Source organism: Gadus morhua, chromosome 7 (genome assembly GCF_902167405.1).
Source record: "Gadus morhua chromosome 7, gadMor3.0, whole genome shotgun sequence".
Classification (NCBI taxonomy): Eukaryota; Metazoa; Chordata; class Actinopteri; order Gadiformes; family Gadidae; genus Gadus; species Gadus morhua.
The window spans coordinates 1,600,119-1,627,986 of NC_044054.1; the positions used below are offsets into that span (position 1 = coordinate 1,600,119).

The 27,868-nt window shown below is 44.4% G+C and overlaps 1 protein-coding gene and 1 long non-coding RNA gene across 3 annotated transcripts; one reads left to right on the forward strand and one right to left on the reverse strand.

The window, feature by feature from the left end:
- Positions 1 to 2,606: 2,606 nt before the first annotated feature.
- LOC115547815 (uncharacterized) lies at positions 2,607 to 3,236 on the reverse strand. The gene is made up of 2 exons (XR_003977429.1): positions 3,115 to 3,236; positions 2,607 to 2,677 (listed from the first exon to the last, which is right to left on the reverse strand). It is a non-coding gene; the product is annotated as an uncharacterized LOC115547815 (long non-coding RNA).
- Positions 3,237 to 16,780: 13,544 nt separating this feature from the next.
- On the forward strand, positions 16,781 to 26,957 carry LOC115547422 (fatty-acid amide hydrolase 2-A-like). Of its 2 annotated transcripts, XM_030361634.1 has the most exons (4): positions 16,781 to 17,826; positions 20,040 to 20,199; positions 21,828 to 21,935; positions 26,898 to 26,944. In XM_030361634.1, exons 1-4 carry the CDS (start codon positions 17,545 to 17,547, stop codon positions 26,906 to 26,908), a joined length of 561 nt encoding a protein of 186 aa, XP_030217494.1. In that variant the 5' UTR covers positions 16,781 to 17,544; the 3' UTR covers positions 26,909 to 26,944. The 2 variants fall into 2 exon arrangements, with proteins under 2 accessions (XP_030217494.1, XP_030217495.1); XM_030361635.1 differs by lacking the exon at positions 21,828 to 21,935 and having other exon boundaries at positions 16,784 to 17,826; positions 26,898 to 26,957.
- Positions 26,958 to 27,868: the final 911 nt, after the last annotated feature.

Genomic DNA, 27,868 nt, shown 5'->3' on the forward strand with positions numbered 1-27,868 from the left:
CTTTTTGAGTTTAAGCTCCCGGATAGAATCAATCAGGATGAATATTCTCCCACGGATGCTGTATCTTTTTCAATGTCTACCAGTTAGAATACCATCCAAGCAATTCTTAGAATGGGACAGATTGATAGCGAGGTATCTGTGGCAAGGGAAAAAGACCAGAATTCAATTCAAAACGCTGCAATTAAGAAAAGAAAAGGGTGGGATGGGCCTTCCCTGCTTACAGGAATACTACTATGCAGCCCAGTTAAGGCCGCTAGTCTGCCTGTGTTCGCCATCATACACTGCAGCATGGAAGGAAATAGAAGGAACGATGGTAAAGGGTATCCCAATAACAGCTCTACTAAATGATAACAAACTGCAAGAAGAACAGGAGATTCCAGAAGACTCTATAACAGGCAGCTTCCTGAAGTCCTGGCAGGAAATAACCAAAATTTGCAGATTTAAAAACACATCTAAAATTATGAGGTGGTGTGCCTATGACTCAGACTTTACACCGAATAAAATCGACGGCAGATTTAAGACATGGATCACAAAAGGTTTAACTTCCTATTATTCATTTGTCCACAAGGGGGTATTTCAGAGTTTTGTAACCCTACAGAAGGATCACGGTCTGGGGAAAGATGATTTTTTCAGGTACCTGCAAGTGAGAGATTACTTTAACAAAAATATTAAAGAGGCGTTAGGAAAAGATGGGCCAGGGTTCATGGAGGTATTTCTAGCATTGACTAAATCTAGAACATGCGATAAAATTATCTCAAAATTATATAACGCCATACAATTATCCAAACAAGAGAATACAGAATACATAAAGAGGAAATGGGAAAAAGAAATAGGGGTAAAGATCTCACAGGAGAACTGGGAGAAAATATGTCAACTACAATGGCTCTCGACCGGGTCAAATACATGGCGGGAGTTCTGCTGGAAAAATATATACTATAGGTACTGATGGACCCCCCTGCGCTAAGTTGTTGACGGGGGGGGGGGGGGGGGGGGGGGGGGGTATGGAGCGATTGTTGACGGGGGGGGGGGGTATGGGGCGATTGTTGAGGGGGGGGGGGGGGGGGGGGTATGGAGCGATTGTTGACGGGGGGGGGGGGGTATGAAGCAATTGTTGACGGGGGGGGGGGAGACGGGGGGGGGACGGGGAAGACGTGGCCGATAAGTAATTTTTTTTTTATTCTTTTTTTTCTTTTTTTTCATGGGCCCCCCCCTCTGCCTTGGGTCCCCCCACAACTGTCCCCTTTGTCCCCACAGTCCGTTGGCCCTGGTTGGAGGCTCTGTGGATCTATTGGAGCCAACCACTTCCATATTTTCTGGGACTGCCAAGCAATGAGGTCTTACTGGGAAGAGATCCACAAACATATTAACAATGTATTTAATGTGAACATCCCATTAAAATGTGAAACTTTGTTTTTGGGAAATATGTTGTTTGAAACGTGGAACATAAAAGACAAAAAACTGCTCGCTATACTGTTGGCAGCTAGTAAGAAATGTGTCACGAGGAAATGGTTAAAAGTGGACCCTCCCACCATTGATGAATGGATCGAAATTGTGTATGAGATTTATGTTATGGAAAAGATCTCTTATTCCCTCAAGGTCGAGAAAGACATTTTTTATAAGACCTGGTCCAAATGGACTGAGTATGTGAAACCAGTTAGATCTGATTTTATTTGAATATACTTGTGTTTTGTGTGATCCTCCTTTTTTTTTTCTTTTTTCTGAAGTGAAGTGCGCTCCCCGGTTGTGTTCTCTTTATCTCTGTTATTGTTCCTACATGGAGTAGTTTAGGTCCATAAAACAAAACCCCAGAAAGGCAGTATTTGACAGACTAAAGCTGTATTTACTGTATGTGATGGAAATGTGCCTTTCTAAATAAAAAGAGAATTTCAAGAAAAAAAGAAGTGCATCAATATATCGCTGTCGGTACAGAAAGGATGTTCATAGAACCAAGTGCAAGTACCACAATCGGCTAATCAATTCCCCGTGTTACAGCCATGATAGCAGCTACTGCAGTTATTACACAGTTAAGTACTGTCTATAATACAATACAATACAATACAATACAATACAATACAATACAATACAATACAATGCAACACAGTTTACAATGGTGGCCAGAAGGGGGAGGGTGGCTATGCAGAGTTGAGGTGGACTCTGAACAGGTGAGTCTTGAGTCCTTTTCGGAAGATAGTGAGCGACTCTGGAACATGTCTTCCTCTCTGTCCCTCTTTCTGGACCTTGGCCCACGCTGTCTTTCCTCCTCCTGATCCTTGTCCTCCACCTCCTGATCCACCACTGCTGTACTTAGTGTACTTGGCCCTGGTGTGTTCTCAGGGATGGAGGCAATTAGGACAGGGGGGTTGGTGGAATGCCTCTGTCCCAATACCTCATCCATGAGGACCAACCAGGGCCAAGTTGCAGCAGTGGGTTTCCCACCTACCCCCTCTCCTGACCCTGGATACTTGCAACCCTAAGGCAGAGGAAATCAATCATGGCTGTTAACAACAACAGCAGTATTAAAACAAATTTCAGCATGGTTAACTTGCATGGTTAAAACAAATAAAGTATATTTAAAATGACATGTACATACTTTATATATTTTTTTAAATTGTCCCATTTTTTCTTCGCCTGCAGGGGAGTCACCTTCCCCTGCAGGCCTATTTTCTCCAGAATTGTCCTAAACACAGACATTATTAATCAGAGAAAACAATAGACACATTTACCAATCATGTTAATAGCCCATGTTAACAATAGGCCATTTATAATATATATATTTGACCATCTTGTAAAGGTTACATTTAAATTAGCCCTCATCCTATATGAAGCCCATAATAATAAGACAACCAGTAGTAGTCAAAACACCCTTTTTCTTTGTGTGTTTTTCTAGTGCTGTCTAGTACTGATGCGAGCTGTGACTTTTTTTGTCTTTCTTTCTTTAATAACCCAAAATAGGACTTCGTAGTAAACGATTTCTGGGGATGTTGTATCTGTCCTGCTGTTTAATGAGGGCTAATTTAACTAACCTTTACAAGATGGTCAAATGTAGATACATAAATGGCCTATAATATTTTTTATAAACTAACTTACGATATAAATAAACGATTGTTTCCTTACCCCCAAGCCACACTTGCTGAGTATTTCACCCCGGTGAACAGCTCATCGTTCTCCCCCCTCTATAGAATAGATCGAGCAGTATGCTGCTGGCTCCCTAAACCAAAACCAAATGTTAGAATTAGTTTTGCTTTACACTACCAAAAAAAAAAAGCTTAAATAGCAAAATAACCAAGTTAACCGTGTACTCAATCCCAACGTCTGTAAAGTTACGGTCTGAAAACCAGGGTCCACAACCTGTGTTTGCGTTGGTCAATTTATCTAACGTTACAGAACAGCAAATTATCTAGCCTATATAATCGCCACAATTTCGGTAAATATAACCATTTTGACCTCTTACATTTGAAACTATAGGGCTTAACGGGTGTTCTTAGTTAACGTTACAGCGTCACTAACTGTAACGTTACCTTACTTATATTGCCTATTACTTTAATGAAAAAAGTTTTAAGGGCCCTTGTTTTTTTTAACATTTGTATCTTTAAATACTCCAGTGACTAGAAACCAAATACTTACATTTAAATGCAAAACTTAAATCGCCATTCCCGCCAACTCCATTGATTGAGTGCGCAATGAATCTTGGGAGGGATACGTTGGGCCGTGAACAGGGGCGGAGTGGGACACTAATAGCCACCGGGAGAAAATCCTCCCCGGTCCGGCCCGGCATCCTTCGAATGCAGCCTTCGTAGGATGCGTCCTAGGAATTGGGACACAGCCTTAGTGTGACACAGTCACAATGATCTTCTCTCTCAATAAACAGCTAAGGTTCAAAAGGCAAATTAAGTGATGGATGAGTTGTGTTTGTGTCAAGGTCTCCAGTCTACTATGGATGAGGAGAGAGTGGAGGGGGGTCCTACCTCTAAGACCACTCTGTCTGGGGAACATGGCCGCCGGAGCAAAGCTAAGAGGTAAGAGGATCTCTCTGTCTGTGACTGTTGTCCATCTCAGAGCTCAGCAGCGATGCATCAAGGCTCCATCATTAGTCTAAGTAAAAGCTGTGTGTGTGTGTGTGTGTGTGTGTGTGTGTGTGTGTGTGTGTGTGTGTGTGTGTGTGTGTGTGTGTGTGTGTGTGTGTTGAAGCCCAGAGCAGCAGCAGAGAGCAGACTCCCCTACACCCAGCTGTGTCTCCATGAAGAGTGACAGCTCTATGGAACAACCTGTTAACTTTAAAGATGGAAATCAGTCTATTGAGAAAAGGTAAGTAGTGATTAGATATGATGATTTTATAGTTTATTTCGATGACTTTGACTTTGTTGCAATCAATGAGTTAGTAGCGGAGTAAAGGTTCAGTAAGTTAGGACTAGCGGTCTTCCTTATGGGCCAGTTCAACGTTGAGAAACCCGGGGGTTTGACCTCTTGTCTTATAAGTCTTATAGTTTATTAAACCATATGATTATTAAAACAGAAACTACGGAGCTTCAACCTTATTTTTATTAATAATTAATGTTATTTCTTACACACATTATAGCCCTTCTCTCAAATATAAAACACATCGGTCTGCATTTGTCCCTCCCGGCCCTAAAATAATGGATTAAGAAGCTCTTTGTTCTTATTAAAGGAACACCAGCCATTGTCCGACCAAAGAGAATTTGGTACAACAAGTGCATATCAATTAACCAGTTAAGCAACCGACCAGAACTTGACAGCCCTAGAGATTATATAGGTACAGTTATATGAAACTTACAGAAATCCTGTTTCTTGTTTTCTAGAAGAGTCCAGCAGGAGAGAGCAGACTCCCCTGGACCCAGCTGTGTCTCCATGAAGAGTGACCACTCTATGGAACAACCTGTTAACTTTAAAGATGGAAATCAGTCTATTGAGAAGAGGTGGGGATTCATCGTATATTATAAAGGTACATCTTCTATCAAACATCCATTAATCCTGGTTCTTGTTTTTCTAGAAGAGTCCAGAAGGAGAGAGCAGACTCCCCTGGACCCAGCTGTGTCTCCATGAAGAGTGACCGGTCTATGAATCATCCTGACGAGTTTAAAGATGGAAATCAGTCTATTGAGAAGAGGTGAGGAATATCAAAGATCATAAAGATACAGCTTCTATCAAACGTCCATAAATCCTGGTTCTTGTTTTTCTCGAAGAGTCCAGCAGGAGTGAGCAGGCTCTTGTTATCAGACTTCACTGGTACTGATGTTTCCAAGTCAGGAAAAATTTAAGTTTCTGTGTGTGTTTCTGTGTCTCCATGAAGAGTGACAGCTCTATGGATATACCATATACATTTAAAGATGGACACCCCACAGACCAGTTGGTTGTTATCAGTCTCTACTGATACTGATATCTGCAAGGCTGGGGAAATATAATTGTGTTTGTGCGTTTGTGTGTGTGTGTGTGTTTGTGTTCCGCACAGACACCAGCAGAGGTCAAAGGTTACCAGTGCTCAGTCGCTACAGCAGCATCACACAGAGCTGATCAAGGTGTGTAAATGTCCAACGAGACGTTTGACTTCAGCTCTCCATGAACATCAGAAAGCATCTCTTGTGGTGCTCATAGTCTCCAGGCTTCCCTCTTCAGACCAGCAGACGTGAATCCAGGACAGATGCTTCTGATGTCCTCAGTTTGTTCAGAGTAAAGTTCTTCTTGATGTTTGTTCTGTTCCAGAGGGCTGAGGAGAACGCACACGCTTTCCTAGACAAGGATCTGAAGAAGCTCTGGAGGAATCTCTTCTCAGATTACCCACAATGCTCAGAGGGTCAGAGAGTGGAGGAGGAGGAGGTGGATGGTAAGAAGGAGGAGCAGAGGAGGCGCGCCATAGAGGGAGTGGTGGACATCACAAAGCTCTGCCTGATGGAGATGAACCAGGAGGAACTGGCCGACACACTGTGGGGCGGTAAGAGACTCTTATCTTGAAAACAGAGAAGAAATACACATTTTGAAGAGCAGTAGATTATATTTGTTCTGTTCAGAATAATTGACATAATGTGAGACTCATACATTTCAAACTCCAATGTGGAGACACTCTTTCCTCTTTGGGGTTAAACGGTTTGATCCAGTGTGTAGGGTTGTTGTGGGGTATCAGGTTAAATGGTTTGATCCGGATATGTAGGGTAATGGTGGGGGTCTCAGGTTAAAGAATGTTAAACATCATCATTACCAGCACCAAATCACCCGACCACATCACTCCCATTCTCGTCCAACTACACTGGCTCTGTGTCCAACACCGCATTGACCTTAAAACCCTTCTGCTCACCGACTAAGCCCTCCACAACGTGGCCCCCACTTATCTCCCCGACCTCCTCCAGGAGGACAGGCCCTGCCACTCCCTTCGTCATCCTCAGCTGGTCTTCACCGTCCCGACCTCCCGCTTCAGCACCGTGGGTAGTAGGGCTCTCAGCACCGTGGGTGCTAGGGCTCTCAGCAGTGTGGGTGCTAGGGCTCACAGCACCGTGGGTGCTAGGGCTCTCAGCACCGTGGGTGCTAGGGCTCTCAGCACCTAGGGTGCTAGGGCTCTCAGCACCGTGGGTGCTAGGGCTCGTAGCACCGTGGGTGCTAGGGCTCTCAGCACCGTGGGTGCTAGGGCTGACAACATTGAAATCCCTCCTCAAAACACATGTGCTCCCACTGGCCTTCTCGCTGTAATGACTCCCTAACGTGGGTTCCCCTCGTATCCCTGTTGGGCTACTGTTCTTACCCCCTCCTACCTGGGTCTCCTCACTGTTCTTACCCCCTCCTACCTGGGTCTCCTCACTGTTCTTACCCCCTCCTACCTGGGTCTCCTCACTGTTCTTACCCCCTCCTACCTGGGTCTCCTCACTGTTCTTACCCCCTCCTACCTGGGTCTCCTCACTGTTCTTACCCCCTCCTACCTGGGTCTCCTCACTGTTCTTACCCCCTCCTACCTGGGTCCCCTCACTGTTCTTACCCCCTCCTACCTGGGTCTCCTCACTGTTCTTACCCCCTCCTACCTGGGTCTCCTCACTGTTCTTACCCCCTCCTACCTGGGTCTCCTTACTGTTCTTAACCCCTCCTACTTGGGTCTTATATCTTGTTTTGATCATGCTGTTGGCGATGCAGCTCCTGCTGTTTTTGACCCAAGATTGATTTATGAATTGTAAGGCGACCTTGGGTGTCATGAAAGGTGCCTTGAAATAAAATATTATTTAATGTTATTATTATTATTATCATTATTATTAATAATAATAATTTTAAACATAAACTGCAGATCAACAGCAGAATAACTCTGTGGAAGAGATGCAACACTATCTTGTTATATCAGCATGTCATTTTACACCAATTCATTATCATTGTTATTATCATTAGACCAATCATATCGCTGGGTAAGAACGAAAAGTCCTGAACATTTTGGATCTGTAACATGCAGTCTTTGTCACGACCAGCTTCTCAGACCACAAGTTATGAAGCCACATTAACATTAATCATTATACTGCGGACCAACAGCAGAACAACTCAGTCGAAGTGATGAAACCCTGTCTTGTTGTATCAGCATAGCAAATCACTTTACACTGATTCACTATCATTATTACTATCATTAGACCAATCAGATTGCTGTGGAAATAATAGGCCTTAACATTTTGAATCTTTAACATGCAGTCCATCACAACCAGCTTTTCCGACCACAAGTAATGAACCCACAAAATATCATGAAGTTGATAATTTAACAGGAAATATTGACCTGGTTCCACTGATCACCATCCACTAACTGATGTCATCTGTTGTTTTCTCATTTAGGATCTGATGCTGTCGATTGCCAACGTAAAATGAAGTCTCATTTGAAGAAGAAGTTCAGGTGTGTGTTTGAGGGAATCGCTATAGCAGGACAGCGAACAGATCTGAACGACTTCTACACAGAGATCTTCATCGCAGAGGGAGGCAGTGGAGAGGTAAACAAGGAACATGAGGTCAGACTGATTGAAACAGCTTCCAGGAAACCAGCCAAGGAAGAAACACCAATCAGATGTGAAGACATCTTTAAACCCTTACCTGGACGCGATCAACCAATAAGAACAATGATGACAACTGGAGTGGCCGGCATTGGTAAAACCGTCTTAACACACAAGTTCACTCTGGACTGGGCTGAAGGCAAAACCAACCAGGACATACACTTCACATTTCTCCTCACTTTCAGAGATCTGAATTTACTGAAAGGGAAAGAGTTTAGCTTGGTTGAACTTCTTCATCACCTCTTTATTGGTGTTCGACCAGTTCCAAGTTGTCTTCATCTTGGATGGTCTGGATGAGTGTCGACTTCCTCTGGACTTCCAGAGAAACCCGATCTGGACTGATGTCACAAAGTCCACCTCGGCGGACGTGCTGCTGACCAACCTTATCAGGGGCGACCTGCTTCCCTCTGCTCGCATTTGGATAACCACACGCCCTGCGGCAGCCAATCAGATCCCTGCTGAGTGTGTTGACATGGTGACAGAGGTGAGGGGGTTCACCGACCAACAGAAGGAGGAGTACTTCAGGAAGAGATTCAGAGAGGAGACGCTGGCTAGCACAATCATCTCCCACGTCAAGAAATCACGAAGCCTCCACATCATGTGTCACATCCCAGTCTTCTGTTGGATCACTGCTTCAGTTCTGGAGGACATCTTTAAAAAATCCCATATCGAAGAGATGCCCAAGACCGTGACTCAGATGTACAGCCACTTCCTGAGGGTTCAGTCCATACAGGGGGACAGGAAGTGTGAAACAGATCCAGACTGGAGTTCAGAGAGCAGGGCGATCGTTGTTTCTCTTGGAAAACTTGCTTTCAACCAGCTGGAGAGTGGCAACCTGGTCTTCTACGAGGCAGATATGGCAGAGTGTGACATCAATATCAGAGCAGCCTCAGTGTACTCAGGAGTGTTCACCCAGATCTTTAAAGAGGAGTGTGGGCTGTACCAGGACAAGGTGTTCTGCTTTGTCCATCTGAGCATCCAGGAGTTTCTGGCTGCCCTTTATGTCTTTCAGTCCTTCATCGATACTGGTGTCAATCTGCTCTCAGAAGAACCACCAACCTCCAGGAAAGATAAACTCCTCTACCAGAGTGCTGTGGACAAGGCTTTACAGAGTGAGAACGGACACCTGGACTTGTTCCTCCGCTTCCTCCTGGGCCTCTCTCTGGAGACCAATCAGATTGTCCTACGGGGTCTGCTGGGACAGAAAAAAAGATCACTGACCACTCAGATTAAAACAGGTCTGCTTCGACTGAAAGGAAGTAGCTCACAGACCAATAAGGGAACAGTGTCTTACATCAAGAAGAAGATAAAAGGAGACCTATCTCCAGAGAGAAGCATCAATCTGTTCCACTGTCTGAATGAGCTGAACGACTGTTCTCTAGTGAATGATATCCAACAGTATCTGACATCAGGAAGTCTCTCCGGAAAACCTCTCTCCCCTGCTCAGTGGTCAGCTCTGGTCTTCATCTTACTGACATCAGAAGAGGAGCTGGACGTGTTTGACCTGAAGAAATACTCTGCTTCAGAGGAGGGTCTTCTGAGGCTGCTGCCAGTGGTCAAAGCCTCCAAAACATCTCTGTAGGTTCACTAATAACATGTGTTACAATACACACTACACAATATAATTACAACTGGAATATAAGGTTAAAATAATCTGAAAAAGATCTCTGTAGGTTCATTACAACATGTATTACTATTCTGCTCATAACAGAATAAACATACTAATTATAATAACATACAAAACATCTCTGTAGGTGTCCTATTAACGTGTAATGTACACATAAGATAATATTCACAACAATAGAATATAGAAGACATTTTCAATCTCAACTAAACAACTATTTAACATTTATACATCTAATTATTTTGTATGTTTGTTAAACTAATAACATTCCTTCATTATTTTATAACTTAAAGGTTGGATAGGTGATTTGCTTTCTTGGCCATTTTTGCAAAATTACTTGAAATCCTTATCATAACCCGCTTACAGCCACTGAGTTAGAAGTACTGACATGAAAATTAAACAAGTCAATCATCTGTGGAACGGGCAGGGCTCGAAAAACTCCAGCCAATCATTTCCATTGCCACCGAGTTGAATTGGACAGTAAGTACGTCAATCAAACGGTCGTACTGCACTCCCCCTCCCCCGCGCCCCGCGCGACCCCTTCGTGCAGTACTCGTGACCCAGAGCTCGTGACCCAGAGCAAGCTCCTGTTTGTTGTTATCCTGCGGTAGCTACTGGAACTAGTTAATCCACATTTGGACCTAGCAGTAGAAGACAATTTCCATGGCAGACAAGACGCCACCATCCCCACCACCACCACCACCACCACCAGCAAAGAGAAGGAAAACTCTTTTTCAGAGAGTAATTGATAATAAAAACGCTGAAAGAGAAAAACTGAAATCAAGAATAATCCTAGGCGCTGCTTTCGAACGTTGGCGGCAACTGAAGGACGAGAAGGGTCTAAAAACCGATGCTTGTGTGGCGGTTGACCTAGTTTCAAAGTTTATACCGTTTATACTCGGTAATACCGGTGTGGAGACGAGTGTATTACTCGGTGTGAAAATGTCCACACCGCGGCAACCCTAGTGAAAACCAGGACTTCCAATACAATTATATGAAACAAACATACATTTTCTAAAAATAGTAATGATTTATGTGACCGTTTAATGTTTATAACATCTGGTCCAACCATAGCAGCGAGAACGTATTCTCAGCAGGGGGTGCTGGGAAAAAAAAAAACTCAGCCTGCACTAGACTCGCAACTCGTTACATTGATAAAAAAAGATGTATAGCAGCGCAGCTCAATTACACCAGTGCATGCGCGCACAGTTGAAAATCGATCGTTCACATCCAGCTGCTCACAGAACAAGTTTAGCGCACCACCGCTACCCTCACACTTTTTCATATAACATTTTTTCAGCACTAGGTCATATGAGTATTAAATAAATGCTGCGTCTCAAAATGCCTTGGACAGCAGCGAGGATGACTCGCTTTGCCACGGGCCGAAACAGTTCGGAGCGACCACAGCCAGAGCGAACACAGCGGGGCAGAGGAGTGTCAGGAATAGTCTTTGGTGTACACATCAGTACGGCCTATTTGCACTACTGTTTAGTGGCAATGCAGTGTTTTATTCGATGCCTTTTTATTTTCGTATATTATTTAAATGAATACAATTTATTTATTCATAAAAAACGGATCTGGTCTTCAAATCTTTTTTCCAAATATAGGTCGTCTTACAATGGGGTTTGTGTTTATATTCGGACCAATACGGTACAGCGGGCGCTCACATGACGTTAAGCCAGAGATGGGGGGACTCGAGTCAAAGACTTGACTCGAGTCCGACTCGAGTCGCCAGTTTTGCGACTTGTGACTTGCTTGACCAACACTAACGAAAGACTTGACTTGACTTTGACTTGCCCCTTCCTGACTTGTGACTTGACTTGACTTGAGTCATGTGACTTGCCAAGTCATTGCAGTCTTGTTAAATATTTTAAATAATAATAATAAAAAAAATATTAGATGAACATTGTTTTATTGTGCGCGAGTGCTCCTGACCTGCAACCTGGCAACCCGCCCTCTTCCACGCAACGTGACATTCCCTTACTCTGCCTGGCCCGCCCAGAGACGTTGGCCCGCCAATGAGACTCGACCGTGCGAGCGCCACATGTGTGTGTGTGAATACACACACTGTAACGCAAGTGTTTCTTGTCGGTTCTTTGACGTGTCTTGTATTTCCACAACGAGACTGTCGTGGGGGTTATCTGAGCCATGGTTGAGAAGGAATTGGGGGAAAGGAACTTTGGTTTGACTCGCTGAAGTACATGAACTGCGACATGCCGCCGGTTGCCGCGAGGCACCATCGCCCGGCAGCGGGCAGCCGGCAGCAGACAGCGCGCGGTTCAGTCGACTTCATGTGGAAGTGGAAGAACCAGAGACGTCGCAGAACCCGACAAAGTCGTTTGTGATTCATAATATCGTCTGGAGGCGCACACAATATGTTATATGATATAGATATCTATGTATTATATGATATTATTTAGATATAGAGCTCCAGGACTGTAACGCGCTCTCTCTCTCTCTCTCTCTCTCTCTCTCTCTCTCTGTCTCTCTCTCTCTCTCTCTCTCTCTCTCTCTCTCTCTCACACACACAAATAAAAAGCTGTTTGAGATTCATTCATGTAAAAGCTGATTCATTACGTAACTTATCTTCTTACATTTAAAAAAAATGACTCTGAAAAACAGGTTTGATGAAATACAGACATTTGAAAAAAAAGAATTTGATAATGACTTGACTTGACTTGACTTGATGATGAGACTTGACTTGACTTGCTTGACTAAAGCTGTGCTTGGACTTGACTTGCTTGATCCTCCTTACTGACGACTTGGACTTACTTGAGACTTGAGGGCTAAGACTTGCAACTGACTTGAGACTTGCATGTATGGGACTTACTCCCATCTCTGCGTTAAGCATTTCCTGGTGCATAATGTGACGCTTCAGAACCTAAAATCCCGTTTCTCCCCGTTGACACGACAACACATAACCGGCGTTTTCAGAAATCTCCACTTTGGCCGGAGTTTTTAGAAATGATCGTTTACTGTGATAAGACAGGGCCTCGGACAGGGGGTGTTGCAGCACCCCCAGCACTCCTACTTCCCGCGGTACTGGGTGCAACTTACAGCTGAATGTAGTGCCATGTTGTTAAACGAAAACCTACGCTAGCCTGGCTCGCTCTCGCGCATCTCTGTTCGCGCTCGTGCATGATTGCGCGTCCAGGTACTTGGAATGGGTGGAGTCAGAGTCAGCGTTGAAGGAGAGGGGGTAGGACCATTTGAGTTGTGTATTTTCAAAATCTGCTGGCGTTTCGCAAATCACCTACCCAACCTTTAAAGATGTATGTTATTTTTATCACAGTTCCTGACATGTTCTCTTTCTTGCGTGTGCAGACTAAATGGCTGTCATCTGTCAGTGAGATGCTGTGAAGCTCTGGCCTTAGTTCTCAGCTCCAACTCCTCTAGTCTGAGAGAGCTGGACCTGAGTACCAATGATCTGAAGGATTCAGGAGTGAAGCTGCTCTCTGCTGGACTGGGGAGTCCACACTGTACACTGGAAACTCTCAGGTCAGTTTTCAGCCTCTTCAAACTGTGTCTTGGGGTTGATTAATATGTAAGGGATGGTCCACGAAAAGTTGTACTCATAAAACGAACTCATAAAACAGTATGCATGTTATGCATGTTAGGTAACTGGCCCGCTGATGTTAGGGTTAGGGGTTCACCTGTAAACTACAAGTATGTTATGTATGATATATGTTAGGTAGCTCTGGTCAGCTGATGTGAGCCAGCTGACAAAACTCTCCCTGGTTCTACACAATGTTAGAACCTGGGAAGAAACGGTCTCAGCGTACCGAACACAGCGGACTTCTCCTGACTCTAACCGAACAATATCTCATTGAGTTGTCGCTATTGAGAAAGGAGCATTTGTTTAAGATCCTGTTTCACATCCAAGTGAAGGAAGTTCTGATGTGATGATGTCATCTCCCCACTTCCTCTTCCTGTTCTCCTTGTCCTCTTCTCTCCTTGTCCTCCAAATGGAATGAATACAATTTATAAATGTTTTTACTTTAGTATGAACTGCTCTCAACAAGAATAAATATAATAGTGTGTGTGTGTGTGTGTGTGTGTGTGTGTGTGTGTGTGTGTGTGTGTGTATGTGTATGTGTGTGTGTGTGTGTGTGTGTGTGTGTGTGTGTGTGTGTGTGTGTGTGTGTGTGTGTGTGTAGCTTGTCTGGCTGCCTGGTCACACAGGAAGGCTGTGTTTTTCTGGCCTCAGCTCTGAGCTCCAACCCCACCCATCTGAGAGAGCTGGACCTGAGCTACAATCACCCAGGAGACTCTGGAGCTGCGCTGCTCTCTGCTGGACTGGAGTATCCACGCTGGAGACTGGACACTCTCAGGTATGGAGAGGACAGCTCACCACTCAGGGACAAAGTTTCCTACAAGGATTCATGCCGCTTCTGAAGTGGTTTGAAGAGGCAGCTGTCACTCATGTTGTGTAGAACGTGATGAGACGGCAGATGATGAAGGTGAATGTTTCAACATGCTGCTCTCACTTTGTTTCCCCCCCAGTGTGGAGCACGGTGGAGTGTGGAGGCTGAAACCAGCTCCACAGAGATGTAAGTGTCTGTTTGATTCATCACATCACACACTCACTATTGAGATGGAAAGTCCATCCACACAGCAGGAAGTGAGGTCACATCCTACTGGGAATGAAGATGATGGCTGACATCATGTATCTTACGTATATTAATACTGTCGACCATCACAGTTAAACCTGCTTGCATAAAACCCAGCAGGTATTACATTGTTACAATGAGGGGGGTGACGGGGCTGAGGGGGGGGGGGGGGGGGGGGGGGGGGGGGGTTGTTGATGTATTCATAATATTGTTGTTGATGTATTCATAATATTGTTGTTGATGTTTCATAACGTTATTGTTGAGGTGTATGTATCTATGAATGTGTACTGTGGCGACCCGGCCCCAGGAATGCCTCTCACCCCGAAATCAACACACGCTCCCGCTCCCGTTCAAAGCCCGGTAGGGCGTTTATTCATTAAACAAAGGGGAAAAACCCGCGGGGTCGGTGCCCAACGCGGGAAAACCAAAAACCATACGCGTGACTCCCTGAGCCACGGTGGTGTCCAGGGGAACCATCTCTCCGGCCGGGCTGGTCTCGTCCCTGGAGTGGGAGCTCAATCCCGCCGGTGATGCGTGCCGTGTCGGCGCGTGTCGTCATGGCGTGCAGGTCCTCTCGTGGCCGCTGAGGAAAGTCTGTTATATCCACGAGTCCTCCTGTCCGTAGCGGGTCCTGGAGGTGCTCGGCTCCGCATGGACTCCCGGTCTCCCTCCCTGGGAGAACAACAAACGGCCTTTTAAAGGGTACCTGATCTTCTGCCGTGGTGTTCTCCATTGCCTTGATTGAGGTCACGCTCTTTGGCTCCGGCTGGTGGATGTCGGCGGTATCCACCAGCCGTCTGCCCTCTGGACGCCTGGCTTGAGGGTTTGGGGCCCGGTTGAATGTGTACATATGTATATGTATGTATGCGTTCATATCTATGTATATGTACACAGAGCGCAGGAGAACAGTACTAGTGATGATGATGATGATGATGATGATGATGATGATGATGATGATGATGATGAAGACAATTCAGCAGCTCATCATGTCTGGTTCTCCCTCAGATGCCTGTGACCTCACACTGGACCCCAACACGGCCCACAGACGACTCTCTCTGTCTGAGGACAACAGGAAGGTGACGCTGGTTGGAGAGTTCAGTCGTATCCGGATCACCCAGACAGATTTGACTCCGTGCTCCAGGTGTTGGGTAGAGAGGCTCTGACTGGCCGCTGTTACTGGGAGGTAGAGTGGGAAGAAGGGGTTGAGATAGGAGTAACATACAGAGGAATCACAAGGAGAGGAGGGGGTGAAAGCCTGCTTGGATGGAACAACAAGTCCTGGAGTCTTTATTGTTCTGATGGTCGTTACTCTGCCAGGTACGACGGTACAGAGACAGCCCTCCCTCTCCCCCGCGCTGGCTCCACCAGAGTAGGAGTGTATCTGGACCGGCCTGCTGGCTCTCTGTCCTTCTACAGAGTGTCCCCAGGTGGAGGAGGGTCCTCAGACACACTGACACACCTCCACACCTTCTGGTCCTCCTTCACCCAGGAGGACCTCCTCCCGGGGGTCTGGGTAGTGGGGCGGGGGTCCTCAGCCTCTCTGTGTCGGTTGTAGAAAAAAAAAAAGGACCTCCTCCCTCAGCTGAGCGCCTGCGTGCCCGTAAATACACACACACACACACACACACACACACACACACACACACACACACACACACACACACACACACACACACACACACACACACACACACACACACACACACACGCACACACACACACACACACACACACACAGAGGGCTGATGACTCAGTGTCTCTGTGGCAATTACAGTCTCTTCTCTCTCTCTCTCTCTCTCTCTCTCTCTCTCTCTCTCTCTCTCTCTCTCTCTCTCTCTCTCTCTCTCTCTCCCTCTCCCTCTCTCTTATAGCATGATAAACCATGAACAGACTTTTCAGATCGCCCATGTTAGATAAGCACATTTATTATTTGAAATGTACATAAAATACCTATTGATGGTCAACCTTTATATATTTTCAGACTTCACCAGTTTAAGTCTTAAGGGCACTTATATCATCATTTTTGTCATAATCCTGATTTGCGACCTGATTTAAAGCAGATGTTATTTTTTATTCATAATAACCAAGATTTCTATGGGATAATGTTGCATGTTGTAAATTACTTAAGACTGAATCTTGATTTTTTATGTTCTGTTGGGAACCAAGCGGTCGCAGAACATGTTCAGTTATTTAAGATACGTGCTCACCTGTTGATGATTTGTAAAGTCTGCTGCCTCTATTGTTTTAGTCCTCGTGTTAATTGTGTACATGTAAGGGACTATTTTTCTGTCTTATTTGTTAATGAAGCATAATTGCAATAAACAACTCATTGGATCCAACTGAATGTTCTCGTGTGTTTAGCCGATGATTTTTCGTTTTATTAGTTAATAATGCTTCCATAAGTGCCTTAAGAAAAATTATAAATAGAACAACAAATTTTTTTCCGAGATTATTCTTGGACCTCCTCCCTGGGTTTTGGTTGGGGAGGGGGGGGAGTGCCTCAGTGTCCCTGTGTCGGTTGTAGAAAGAAACCACAGACAGACGGCCGGACTCTCTCTCTCTCTCTCTCTCTCTGAGTGCTGAGAGTGCGTGTGAATGAGCTGCGGAGCGATTGTGTTTTTTTTAACTTTCATCTCTGTTTTTATTGGTAAACGGCGTTTAGTTTTATATAGTTTAAGTCACTGTGAATTCCTTTTTTATTCAATTTGGTGGTTAGTTGGGGTGGTGTTTGGGTGTTTGCTGTCTCCGGCGTCTTGCCGGTCGGCGTGTGTGCACAGCCACTATGGTAAATGGAGACGACCTCTCCACTTTAACCAGGAAGCACGGCATTAAAATGGGTCAGGGCTTCCAGTGTAGCGTGGAGGACGTTTGTTTGGCTGTGGGAGAAAGGTTCAGATATGACCGAATTAAGTCGGCCGCTCGGATGAACGGCGCCGTGGTAATCTTCCTGGACCAGCTGGAGAAAGTGAACCGAGGCGTCGAGACAGGCATCACCGTCAATGACATGTTTGTTCAGGTGCTGCCGCTGGCACAACCTGCTACTAGGGTAGTCCTGTCAAACGTCCCCCCTTTCATTACGGATGAGTTTCTCAGCAGAGAATTGTCTAGACACGGGAAGATTGCTTCCCCGGTTAAAAAAAGCATGTCTTGCAAATCGAATTTGCTGAAACACGTGGTGTCTCACCGTAGACAGCTGTATATGATACTGAACAATCGGAACGAGGAACTGAACCTCCGTTTCATTGTAAAGGTAGATGATTAGGAATACGTGATTTTTGCGACCTCGGCGGGAATGAAATGTTTTGGTTGTGGAGAGGAGGGGCACACGGTGAAAGCCTGCCCGAGACAAGGTGATCCGAATCCGGCTGGTCCAGGGGGGGGCGTTGGTGCCGGGGCGAGCCCACCCGCCCCCTCTCCCGGTGCACTTGGGCGGCGGGGGTCCGCTGCCTGGCAATCGGCTCTCCCGGCCGGGGAACCCCCCACTGCGGTACCTATTGTCGTCTCCGAGCGGCCGGCGGCCGCTCCGCGTGCTGCGCCGCGTGGTGCTGCTGCGGTAGAGGACGCTACGCACCGGGTGAGTAGTGTAAATGCAGAGGGTGTGTGTGTGAATGATGTGAGTGAGAGTGGGAATGAGGTTTTGGGTGGAACAGAGGAAAGTGTAGTGGTGGGAGGAAAGGAGAAGGAAGCTAGTGTAAATGCAGGTGGAGAACAGGTAGGCCTAGTTGGGATCAGAGAAGGGGGACAGGCAGTGGATATAGGCAAAGTGCAGACGGAGGAGGTCATTGATGAAGTAGAGGTGGATGGGAGGGAGGAGGAGGAGGCAACAGAGGTGGTAAAGACAGTAGGCCTACTTAGTGCTAAACGTAGGAGGAAAGTAAAAAACGCATCAAGTGAGGCAAAAAACAGTAAAATCTGTGCAGAAGACAGACAGGCAGATAAGGGAGCCAGTACAGATGAGAGTGGCAGTGATGAATATGTATCTGATGGCAGTGAAGTTCTTGGCCTCACCAGCAGCCAACAAAGAACCCAATATACTGCTGATAGAATAAGCGTTTTTTTAAAGCAGACCAAAAACCAGCATAAAGTGAAAATGAAGGATTTCTTCCCTAATTTGCTTTTGTTTTGCTCCTCTGCCCGGCTCCACATTAGCCAGAAAGAGGTGTCTGGCCTCACCGACCAAGAAGTTTTTAGATTGAAGAAACTTGTGCTTAAGGCAAAGAAACAAATGAATAGTGATGATGGGAAATGCTCAAATGTGTGTCTTAGTTAATTTATTGATTGTTTATTTTGGTTTTAACATCACATTTGACATGGATTGTTTTAGGGTAGGAAGTGTTAATGTAAATGGAGCCAGAGAGGGGAAAAAAAGGGCAAGTATTTTTGAAACAGCAAAAATGAAGAAAGTCGATGTTTTATTTTTACAAGAAACGCACAGTGATGGGGGCAATGAGGCGGACTGGAGGAGAGAGTGGGAAGGGGAAGCCATTTTGAGTCACGGTACTTCTCTGAGTGGAGGAGTAGGCTTCCTCTTCTCCAAGGCTTTCACTCCGGTCTCATTGGAGGTCGAGCATTTTATCGAGGGGAGGCTACTTTTAGTCAAAGCTCGGTTTGATGTTTTTACGGCTGTTTTTATTAATGTGTATGCTCCGACAAATGGTGCAGAGAGGAAAGTTTTTTTAGAAAAGGTAAGTGATGTTTTAAATGGCTGGCCAACGGAGGATTTTTTATTCTTGGGTGGGGATTTTAATTGTACTGAAAATGAGGTTTTAGACCGAAACCATGCAGAGCCACATCCAGCATCCCAGCATGCTCTGAGGCAGCTGGTCTCTGCTTATGGCCTGGTGGATGTATGGAGAAGGATGCATGCAGACTGCCGGCAGTATACGTGGTCCCACCTCAGAGAGAGTAGGATATACTCAGCCAGACTAGACCGTATTTATTGTTTTAAGCATCATTTTAATATTTTTTAATCATGCACCATTATCCCAGCTGTTTTTACTGATCACTCTTTGGTTTTATGTCAGGTTTTTATTAGAAATGTAAAGCCTAAAAGTGCTTACTGGCATTTTAACTCTGTTTCAATGTTTGATAGAAAGTTTAGGGAGGTGTTCATTTATTTTTGGGATGTTTTTAGGCAGAGGAAGAATGATTTTAGCAGTCTTAGGCAGTGGTGGGACCATGGCAAGACCGAAATCAAACTTTTATGTCAACAGCACACCCTCAATGTCACTAGAGACATCACTAGATCTATGAAGGATCTGGAGATAGATATAGTGGAACTAGAGAATTTAGGTGAATCCACAGGAGATCGAGGACATAATGAAGTCCTCAAAATTAAAAGGCTAGCATTAGCTGACCTGCTGGAAAGTAAAGTACAGGGTGCACTGGTCAGGTCCCGGTTTCAAGCCATTGCGGAGATGGATGTTCCCTCTAGCTATTTCTTCGGCCTGGAGAGGAAGAATGGGCAGAAGTGAGTAATCCACACACTGCTTTCAGACACAGGGCAGGAGATTGTCGAGCCAGGCCAGATCCGGAGGCGTGCAGTAGAGTTCTACACCTCCCTCTACAGCAGCGAGTATGAGGAGGAGGACTCACTGATAGAGGGGTTCACTGGTGGACTTCCTCAGGTCTCTGCAGAGACCAACTCCTGTCTTGAAGGGCCGTTAGAGATGCAGGAACTATACGCCGCCCTGCAGGGCATGCAGGGGCGGCGGGCTCCCGGCATAGACGGCCTCACAGTTGAGTTTTATAAAGCCTTTTGGGACATCTTTGCCAATGATCTTTTAGATGGACCCCCCCCCAGTGGCCCTGCTGAAGCGGGCGGGGGCCGTCCCCCTGGGGAGCCCCAACACCAGCGAGCTCTGCATGTGGTCCGAGTCCCACCACCACCTGGACGGCATCCCCCGGGACCCCCACCACCTGGAGAGGGTCCCGGGGGGCAGCTCAGGTCTGTGCACACAAACACACTGCAACATGTTCGCACACACACACACTTCAACATGTTCGCATGCACACAAGCACACGAATGCACGCACACGAATACACACACACACACACACACACACACACACACACACACACACACACACACACACACACACACACACACACACACACACACACACACACACACACACACACACACACACACACACACATTACAACATGTTAGCGCACACACACAAAAATGCTTGAACAGCAACGGAGCCGGAAACTAAAAGGCACACTCTTTAAATGTCTTGCACACACACAATCATGAATTGTCACACATGCTCTAACATACATGCATGCACACACACACAAAGAAGCACACACATTTGTTGGATTATTTACACTGCAGTTTCTCTGACTGGACTTTGAAAGGATAAGATCGTTGTGACATAATCAATGCTGAATGTGTAAAATGTCAATGTGTCTATGAGCACAGCTAATACTCATAATGCAGACCACCACAACAAAAAGCCTCGTGGTGGTTTGTATATTGTGCAATGGTTCAATGGAAGTACACCGCAGTGCTAGCACTTCTCAACAGGAACACTGTGTGTGTGTGTGTGTGTGTGTGTGTGTGTGTGTGTGTGTGTGTGTGTGTGTGTGTGTGTGTGTGTGTGTGTGTGTGTGTGTGTGTGTGTGTGTGTGTGTGTGTGTGTGTGTGTGCACTCGCCTAACTATCCAACAGTGGACTTCGGCGTCGTAACACCTTCACCAACAGGGGACCTCTGAGCCAAGAGGGGACATTTTTTCTGGTCCCCTTTTGGTCATGCCTTACATCAAGCTAAAAACATGCCTAAAATATTTTCACGCATTTTCTCAACTTTTGCCAAGAGGGGACCAGAAAGTGTGTGAGTGTTTAGTCCATACTCTACAGCGCCTCTGCTGGCCAGAGCTTGATTTTCAACGACCAATCCACACACGTCGCTTCAAACACTCCTCTATTGTGTGAATGGTCTGCAGCCGTGTGTAGAGGGCTGTTAAACAGACTACTTAGTAAAGTCTCTTCAAACATGCAATCACGAAGAAAACCAGTCTCTTGAAACCTGCAAGCAACAAACAAACATAGTGTATTTTTCCAACAAAATGTAAAGGCTCAGCTTTAAAAGTTCTACACTTTTTTTGTATGTAATGACAGGGGTCCACTGTTGGATAGCATGGAGCGACATTCACACTCCTGCTTTTATAAAAAGAGGAAATAACTATATATAGGCAAGGCAAGGCAACTTTATTTACATAGCACTTTTCATACACAAGGCAGACTCAAAGTGCTTCACATATAAACATTGTCATACAATAAAATAAAATGATAGATAAGTAAAAGAAAACATATGCAAAGAAATGAGTAAAATAGAAAGTGCAATGTATTTAAGATCAGATCAACAGTCTCTCTGGTATCCGCGTCGGGACTCCAACCCGACCTAAAGGAACTTGGTACTTTCTCTGGGACTCCAACCCGGATTCTAGTAACCCCTTATCCTTTCTCTCTGGTATCAGATCATGTATCTTTCTGGTAAAAATAGAAAATTAAATTGAAAGTTAAAAAGGCTTTTTAGTGAGTAAAATTGAAGGTGCAATGTATTTCAGATCAGATCAACAGTCTCTCTGGAACCCAAGTCAGGACTCCAACCCGACCTAAAGGAACTTGGTCCTTTCTCTGGGACTCCAATCCAGATTCTAGGGCCACGTTTATAGGTAACAGGGTATTTATAGAAACGAATATTTCCCCCCCTCCGTTTTCAAAAATAACATTGTGCACACAGCATCGTTTTCAAAAAAGTTGTCGTTTACATCAAAACGCATAAATACGCCGTTGAGCGCCATTATAACTATGCCAAACCTATGGGCGGAAGTGTAGTAGAGCTTAGATCGGGCCCAGAAAATCAAGCCCGACCCGGCCCGAGCCCGTGCACGTTCTGTCCGAGCCCGGCCCGACACATTAACCGTAATTATGAGCCCGAGCCCGATTTCAACCCAACTTTTTTTTTTTATACATAGTTAACTTTGTACACATTTGTTACTAGGCCTACTCTGCTAAATATATATGTAAGGGATAATGTATAGAACGCCGGTCATTATCGGGAAAATAAGCCCCGACAGGGCGAACAGTACACCGACAGACGCGCAGCGAAGGTGTCTTGCTTCGCCCTGAAGGGGCTTATTTTCCCCTTCAGGGCTTATCTTATTATTGACCGACGTTCTATACATTATTCCGCTTATTACACGGCTACTGCCAAAACGAAAAAATAACTTCACAAGGTGTGTCTTTTTACAATTTATTCGTTACCAGCATTCTTAGTGTTGATCAGCAGAGAAATAATTTGTCCGCAAAGACGGTGACGTCGCTTAGCAACGGAAGACGCTGGGCTTGACAAGTCACCGGACTACTACCCATGCAAGTGAACGGAGCGTTCCACGGCATTGAGAAGACCCGTGTAATAAAGGCCTATAATATTTCTGTTTATGGCATAGATTTCTCCTCAGATCAGGCCAATAAACCAATGATAAAAAATAAATAAAAAATCGTCGATCAAAGGCCCAGCCCGAGGATAGTGGTGGGAAATATTGGCTGGGGCTCGGGCAGAGAATTTAAACTCTAGTAGGGAGAAGGATAAAGCCATGCAAGCCAATCAGAATCCTCAGAATCAACAACAACGAATAACACGAGCTTCTTCCTGTAACAAACAAACTGTAAACATAGGGCGCTCATGACGTTAAGCATTTCCTGGCGCATAATGTGACGCTTCAGAACCTAAAACCCTGTTTCTCTCCGTTGACACGACAACACATAACCGGCGTTTTCAGAAATCTCCACTTTGGCCGGAGTTTTTAGAAATGATCGTTTTCTGTGACAAAAACTGCGTTTTCGTGTAAATGAGAGGCCAAACCGCGTGGAAATATCTGCGTTTTCCCTTCGTGTAAACGGGGCCTAGGACTCTAACCCAGACAGAACTTGGAAACGTCTCCCACGGAGCTCGGTATGCCAACACCAGATTATGGCTCACTTTTTTTCCTCTCAGATTCAACACAACCAATATCTGTGATTCCACGGCGGGAATCAAAACAACATAACCCTAACCACGAACCAAAGGAACCCACGTCGGGACTCCTTCCCGACCTAAAGGAACTTGGTCCTTTCTCTGGGACTCCAACCCGACCTAAAGGAACTTGGTCCTTTCTCTGGGACTCCAACCCGACCTAAAGGAACTAGGTCCTTTCTCTGGGACTCCAACCCGACCTAAAGGAACTTGGTCCTTTCTCTGGGACTCCAACCCGATCTAAGGAACTTGGTCCTTTCTCTGGGACTCCAACCCAGATTCTAGGACTCTAACCCAGACAGAACTTGGGTCTCAAACCCTTATCCTTTCTCTCTGGTATCAGATCATGTATCTTTCTGGTAAAAATAGAAAATAAAGGGAAAGTTAAAAAGGCATTTTAGTAAAATAAAGGCAAAGTATTTAAGATTTAGCAGAAAGCTAAAGCAAACATAAAAGTCTTCAATCTTGTTTTAAAGGTGCTCAGAGTTGGGGCAAGTCTTAAATCCTCAGGGAGTTTATTCCAGCTATTTGTTGCATAGTAACTAAATCCTGCTTTCCCATGTTTCGTGTTTACTCTGGGGATAATTAACAGATTGGTCTCAGAAGATCTTAGTGTTCTAGAAGGCTTATGTAGTGGAAGCATATCAGTTAAATATTTTTGGCCTAAACCATGTAGGGATTTATAGGTTAGCAACATGATTTTAAAATCAATTCTCTGACCTACAGGAAGCCAATGTAACGATTTAAGAATTGGTGTAATATGTTCAAATTTTTTGGTCTTTGTTAAAACTCTAGCAGAAGCAATCTGAACAAGCTGAAGATTCCTTAGAGTTTGTTTTGGGAGACCTGTAAGGAGACCATTGCAGTAATCAAGCTTACTCGTGATAAAGGCATGTACAAGTTATTGAAAGTCTTCAGTGGACATGAGCCCTCTAAGTCTTGCTACATTTTTAAGGTGATAATATGCAGATTTTGTAACTGATTTGATGTGACTGTCGAAATGTAAATCAGAATCCATGATAACCCCTAGATTTCTGGCTTTGGTTTTCAGGGACGGAGAGTGAAGGTGTTCGGTTACTTTAAGCCTTTCCGTTTTAGCACCAAATACAATTATCTGTTTTATCCTCATTTAGCTGAAGGAAATTTCGGCACATCCAGTCTTTCACTTTCTCAATGCACTGGCACAGCAGATCTATGGGCCGATAGTCATTTGGTGATAGCGATACATAGATTTGCGTGTCATCAGCATAGCAATGATGGTCAATATTGTTATTTTGCATGATTTGCCCTAGTGGGAGCATGTAGATGTTGATTAAAGAGGGTCCTAAGATCGAACCTTGTGGGACTCCACACATCACGTTGATTGATTCTGATACAAAGTCGCCAATGGAAACAAAGTAGTTCCTATTTTGTAGGTAGGATCTGAACCAATTTAAGACTGTGCCTGAAAGCCCCACCAAGTTTTCTAACCCGTCCAAAAGTATTGTATGGTCTACAGTGTCGAATGCAGCACTGAGGTCTAGTAGCATTAGTATTGAGGTTTTGCCAGAGTCTGTGTTAAGACAGATGTTGTTTACAACTTTAATGAGGGCGGTCTCAGTGCTGTGCAGGGGTCGAAATCCTGATTGGAAGGTGTCATAACAACCAGTCGATGCCAGGAAGTGATTAAGTTGCTGGAGGACAACTTTCTCAATGATTTTACTTATGAAGGGTAGATTTGATATTGGTCTGTAGTTGTTAAGAATAGAGGTATCTAGGCTCCGCTTTTTTAAAAGGGGTTTAATAACTGCAGTTTTCAGGGCTTTTGGGAAGTTGCCTGACTGGAGAGAGTTGTTAACTTTCTGCAATATGTCTATTGCTAGGCAGTCAAAAACATTCTTAAAGAGGTTGGTAGGTAAAGAATCAAGGCAACAGGTGGATGGCTTGAGTTGTGTAACCGTTTCCACAAGAGTTTTAGAGTCTATAACATTCAAGCATGCCATCCCTGCCACGTTACTTTTGCCTGAACAGGGTGGTAGTCCAACATTTTAGTTTGAAGTGGAGATATTGATGGCGCGTCTGATGCCTTCAATTTTATCAGTATAAAAAGCTGCAAACTCATTGTATTCCTGTGTGGAATGGAGATCAGGTGGAATTTGTGTTGGGGGGTTGTTCAGTCTGTCAACAGTTGCAAATAGGGTTTTTGCATTATTAGTATTGGTTTTAATGATACTGGAGAAAAAATGTTTCTCTAGCACTTTTTAAGTCTAAATTGTAGGCACGGAGGCTCTCTTTGTAGATATCATTGTGAATATGAAGTTTTGTTTTACGCCAGATGCGTTCAACCTTCCTGCATTCTTTTTTCTATGCTGTTACAGAAGCAGCTTTTCTCCAGGGTGCCTTTTGCTTTCCAGAAATCGTTTTAACCTTATAAGGTGCAATGACATACATGACTTTCAAAATTTTCAAATTATAGTTTTCTACAAGATCATCAGCAGAACATGGGTTGAGAGGTGGTAGTAAGGAGATGGCCTTTTTAAAAAGTACATAAGATTCTTCATTGATATACCGTTTTTTGACAGTATTTTATTTTGTCTGTATGTCGGGAATAAAAGATGTATTAAAGAAAACACAAAAGTGGTCAGACAAGGATCAGTCACAGAGAGATCAGAAACATTGAGGCCCTTTGTGATAACCAGGTCTAGAGTGTGCCCCTTACAATGAGTAGTCTCTTTCACATGTTGAGACAGTTCAAATGTGTCCAAAATGGTAAAAAGTATTTTTGCACACTTGTCATTCAAATCATCAGTATGAAAATTGAAGTCACCAGTTATAACTAGACAGTCAAAGTCTGTGGAGATGCTAAACAATAATTCTGTGAAGTCATCGAAAAAATTTGCAGAGTATGTGGGTGGCCTGTAAATAATTAATAGGAGAACTCTGGGGGAGCATTTCAATACAGCACAAAGGTATTCGAATGATGGAAAATCGCCAAATAACATCTGTTTCCCCTGAAAAACATTTTTAAATATAACAGCAACCCCTCCACCTCTTTTTCCAGTTCTACATGCATCAAAAAAGTTATAGTTGGGAGGAGCTGTCTCTAACAGAACGGTTGCACTGTTATTTTGTTCCAGCCATGTTTCAGTTAAAAACATAAAATCCAGTTTAGAGGTGGTAATAAAATCATTAACTAAAAATGATTTGTTATTAAGAGACCTAACATTAAGTAGACCCATCCTGATGGTGTTGTTGATAGGCTTTACCGTTGTTTTTGGTTTGGAGGCAATATGTATGAGATTTGTGATGTTAGCAGTGTGTCTAAGTGTCCCTTTGTTTACTCTCTTAGTGGTCCTCGGCTGTGCTGCAGAGCCCAATCACGGGCTCCGCAGCCCGGCCGCAGCCCGGCCTTAAAAATAAGCTTTATACTAATATATTATATTATATTAGTAATATTCCATAAGTAATATTACATATACTAATATATTATATTATATTAGTAATATTACATGGTTAATCAATGTATTTTTTGGCAGTACTATATTGTGTACATAGCTATTATATATTGTACATAACATATGGCCATATCACCCAGTTCTGGCATATAATTCCTTATTCCTTCTTATTCGTTTTCTTTCAGGACATCGTTGAGTCCACTGCCACCAGCCCCCCACCTCTCCCTCATGCTCCTCCACCCCATGCACCTCTTCCACCACCCCTATTTTTAGATGTGTGTTTCAGTGTTTCTTATTTAAATAAAGTGTGTCTTCTAAAGTGTTTTTGTTCTTAACCGATTATTATCTAATACCACCTTTAACATGTAGCTAAGTGAGATTCAAAATAAAGGTATATTACGAGGGACAAATAGTATTAAAAAAATCCTTTATTTAAATATGCCAATTAGAATATAATATATTAGAAAATACCCTAACTTTCCCTCTTTGTTATTCACATTATGTCTCCTCTTTGTGGTTCCAGTCTTTACTAAAGGCCTTAGCTGTTCAACAATCCCATTACAGCAAGTTAATGAATAACTAATATCTCTGACAATTTAACCCTGTTATAAGATAACCTAAAGTCAATTATTACCTAATATCACAGACTATTGAGCCCAGTTGGAAGATGAGTTAATGAATAACTAATATCTATGACTGTAGGAGCCAATTCCTTCGCATCGTGTGTGTGTGTGTGCATGGGCGTAGCGGACGCGGAGTACGCCGGGGACATGTGCCCCGCACTTCCCGTATCTGTGCCCTCTGTCCCCCGCACTTTTTACAGCCATTACAGTAGCCGAGCGTTATGGGTTTGTCACATCCCGGCTCAAGGGAAGGACAAAGGAGGAGACCACGCAAGACCGGTAGTTTTACCAAATTATGATTTATTTAAACCAACTCAAGATTAACCTAATAAATGATGCGTGAATGTCAGTAGTCAGTAACGGGTGCAGTGTCTGTGTGAGTGGATGAGTGTATGGTGTGTAAAGCAGCAATAACTCAACCTAACTAACCCAAACCAATACCAAAACCAAAACAAACCATTCGTCAAGAGAGAGAGAGAGAGAGACCCAAGTGGCTGACTCCTGCAGCTTTTATAGCTGCAGGAGGGCAGCCA

Excerpts from the sequence above, each read along its gene's own strand:
- LOC115547422 (XM_030361634.1), top strand. The coding sequence starts at position 17,545 with ATGAAATGTTTTGGTTGTGGAGAGGAGGGGCACACGGTGAAAGCCTGC. Across the intron at positions 17,827-20,039 it reads TAGAGGACGCTACGCACCGG|ATGGACCCCCCCCCAGTGGC; the intron begins GTGAGTAGTGTA and ends ATGATCTTTTAG. Across the intron at positions 20,200-21,827 it reads GGTCCCGGGGGGCAGCTCAG|ATCAGATCAACAGTCTCTCT; the intron begins GTCTGTGCACAC and ends AATGTATTTCAG.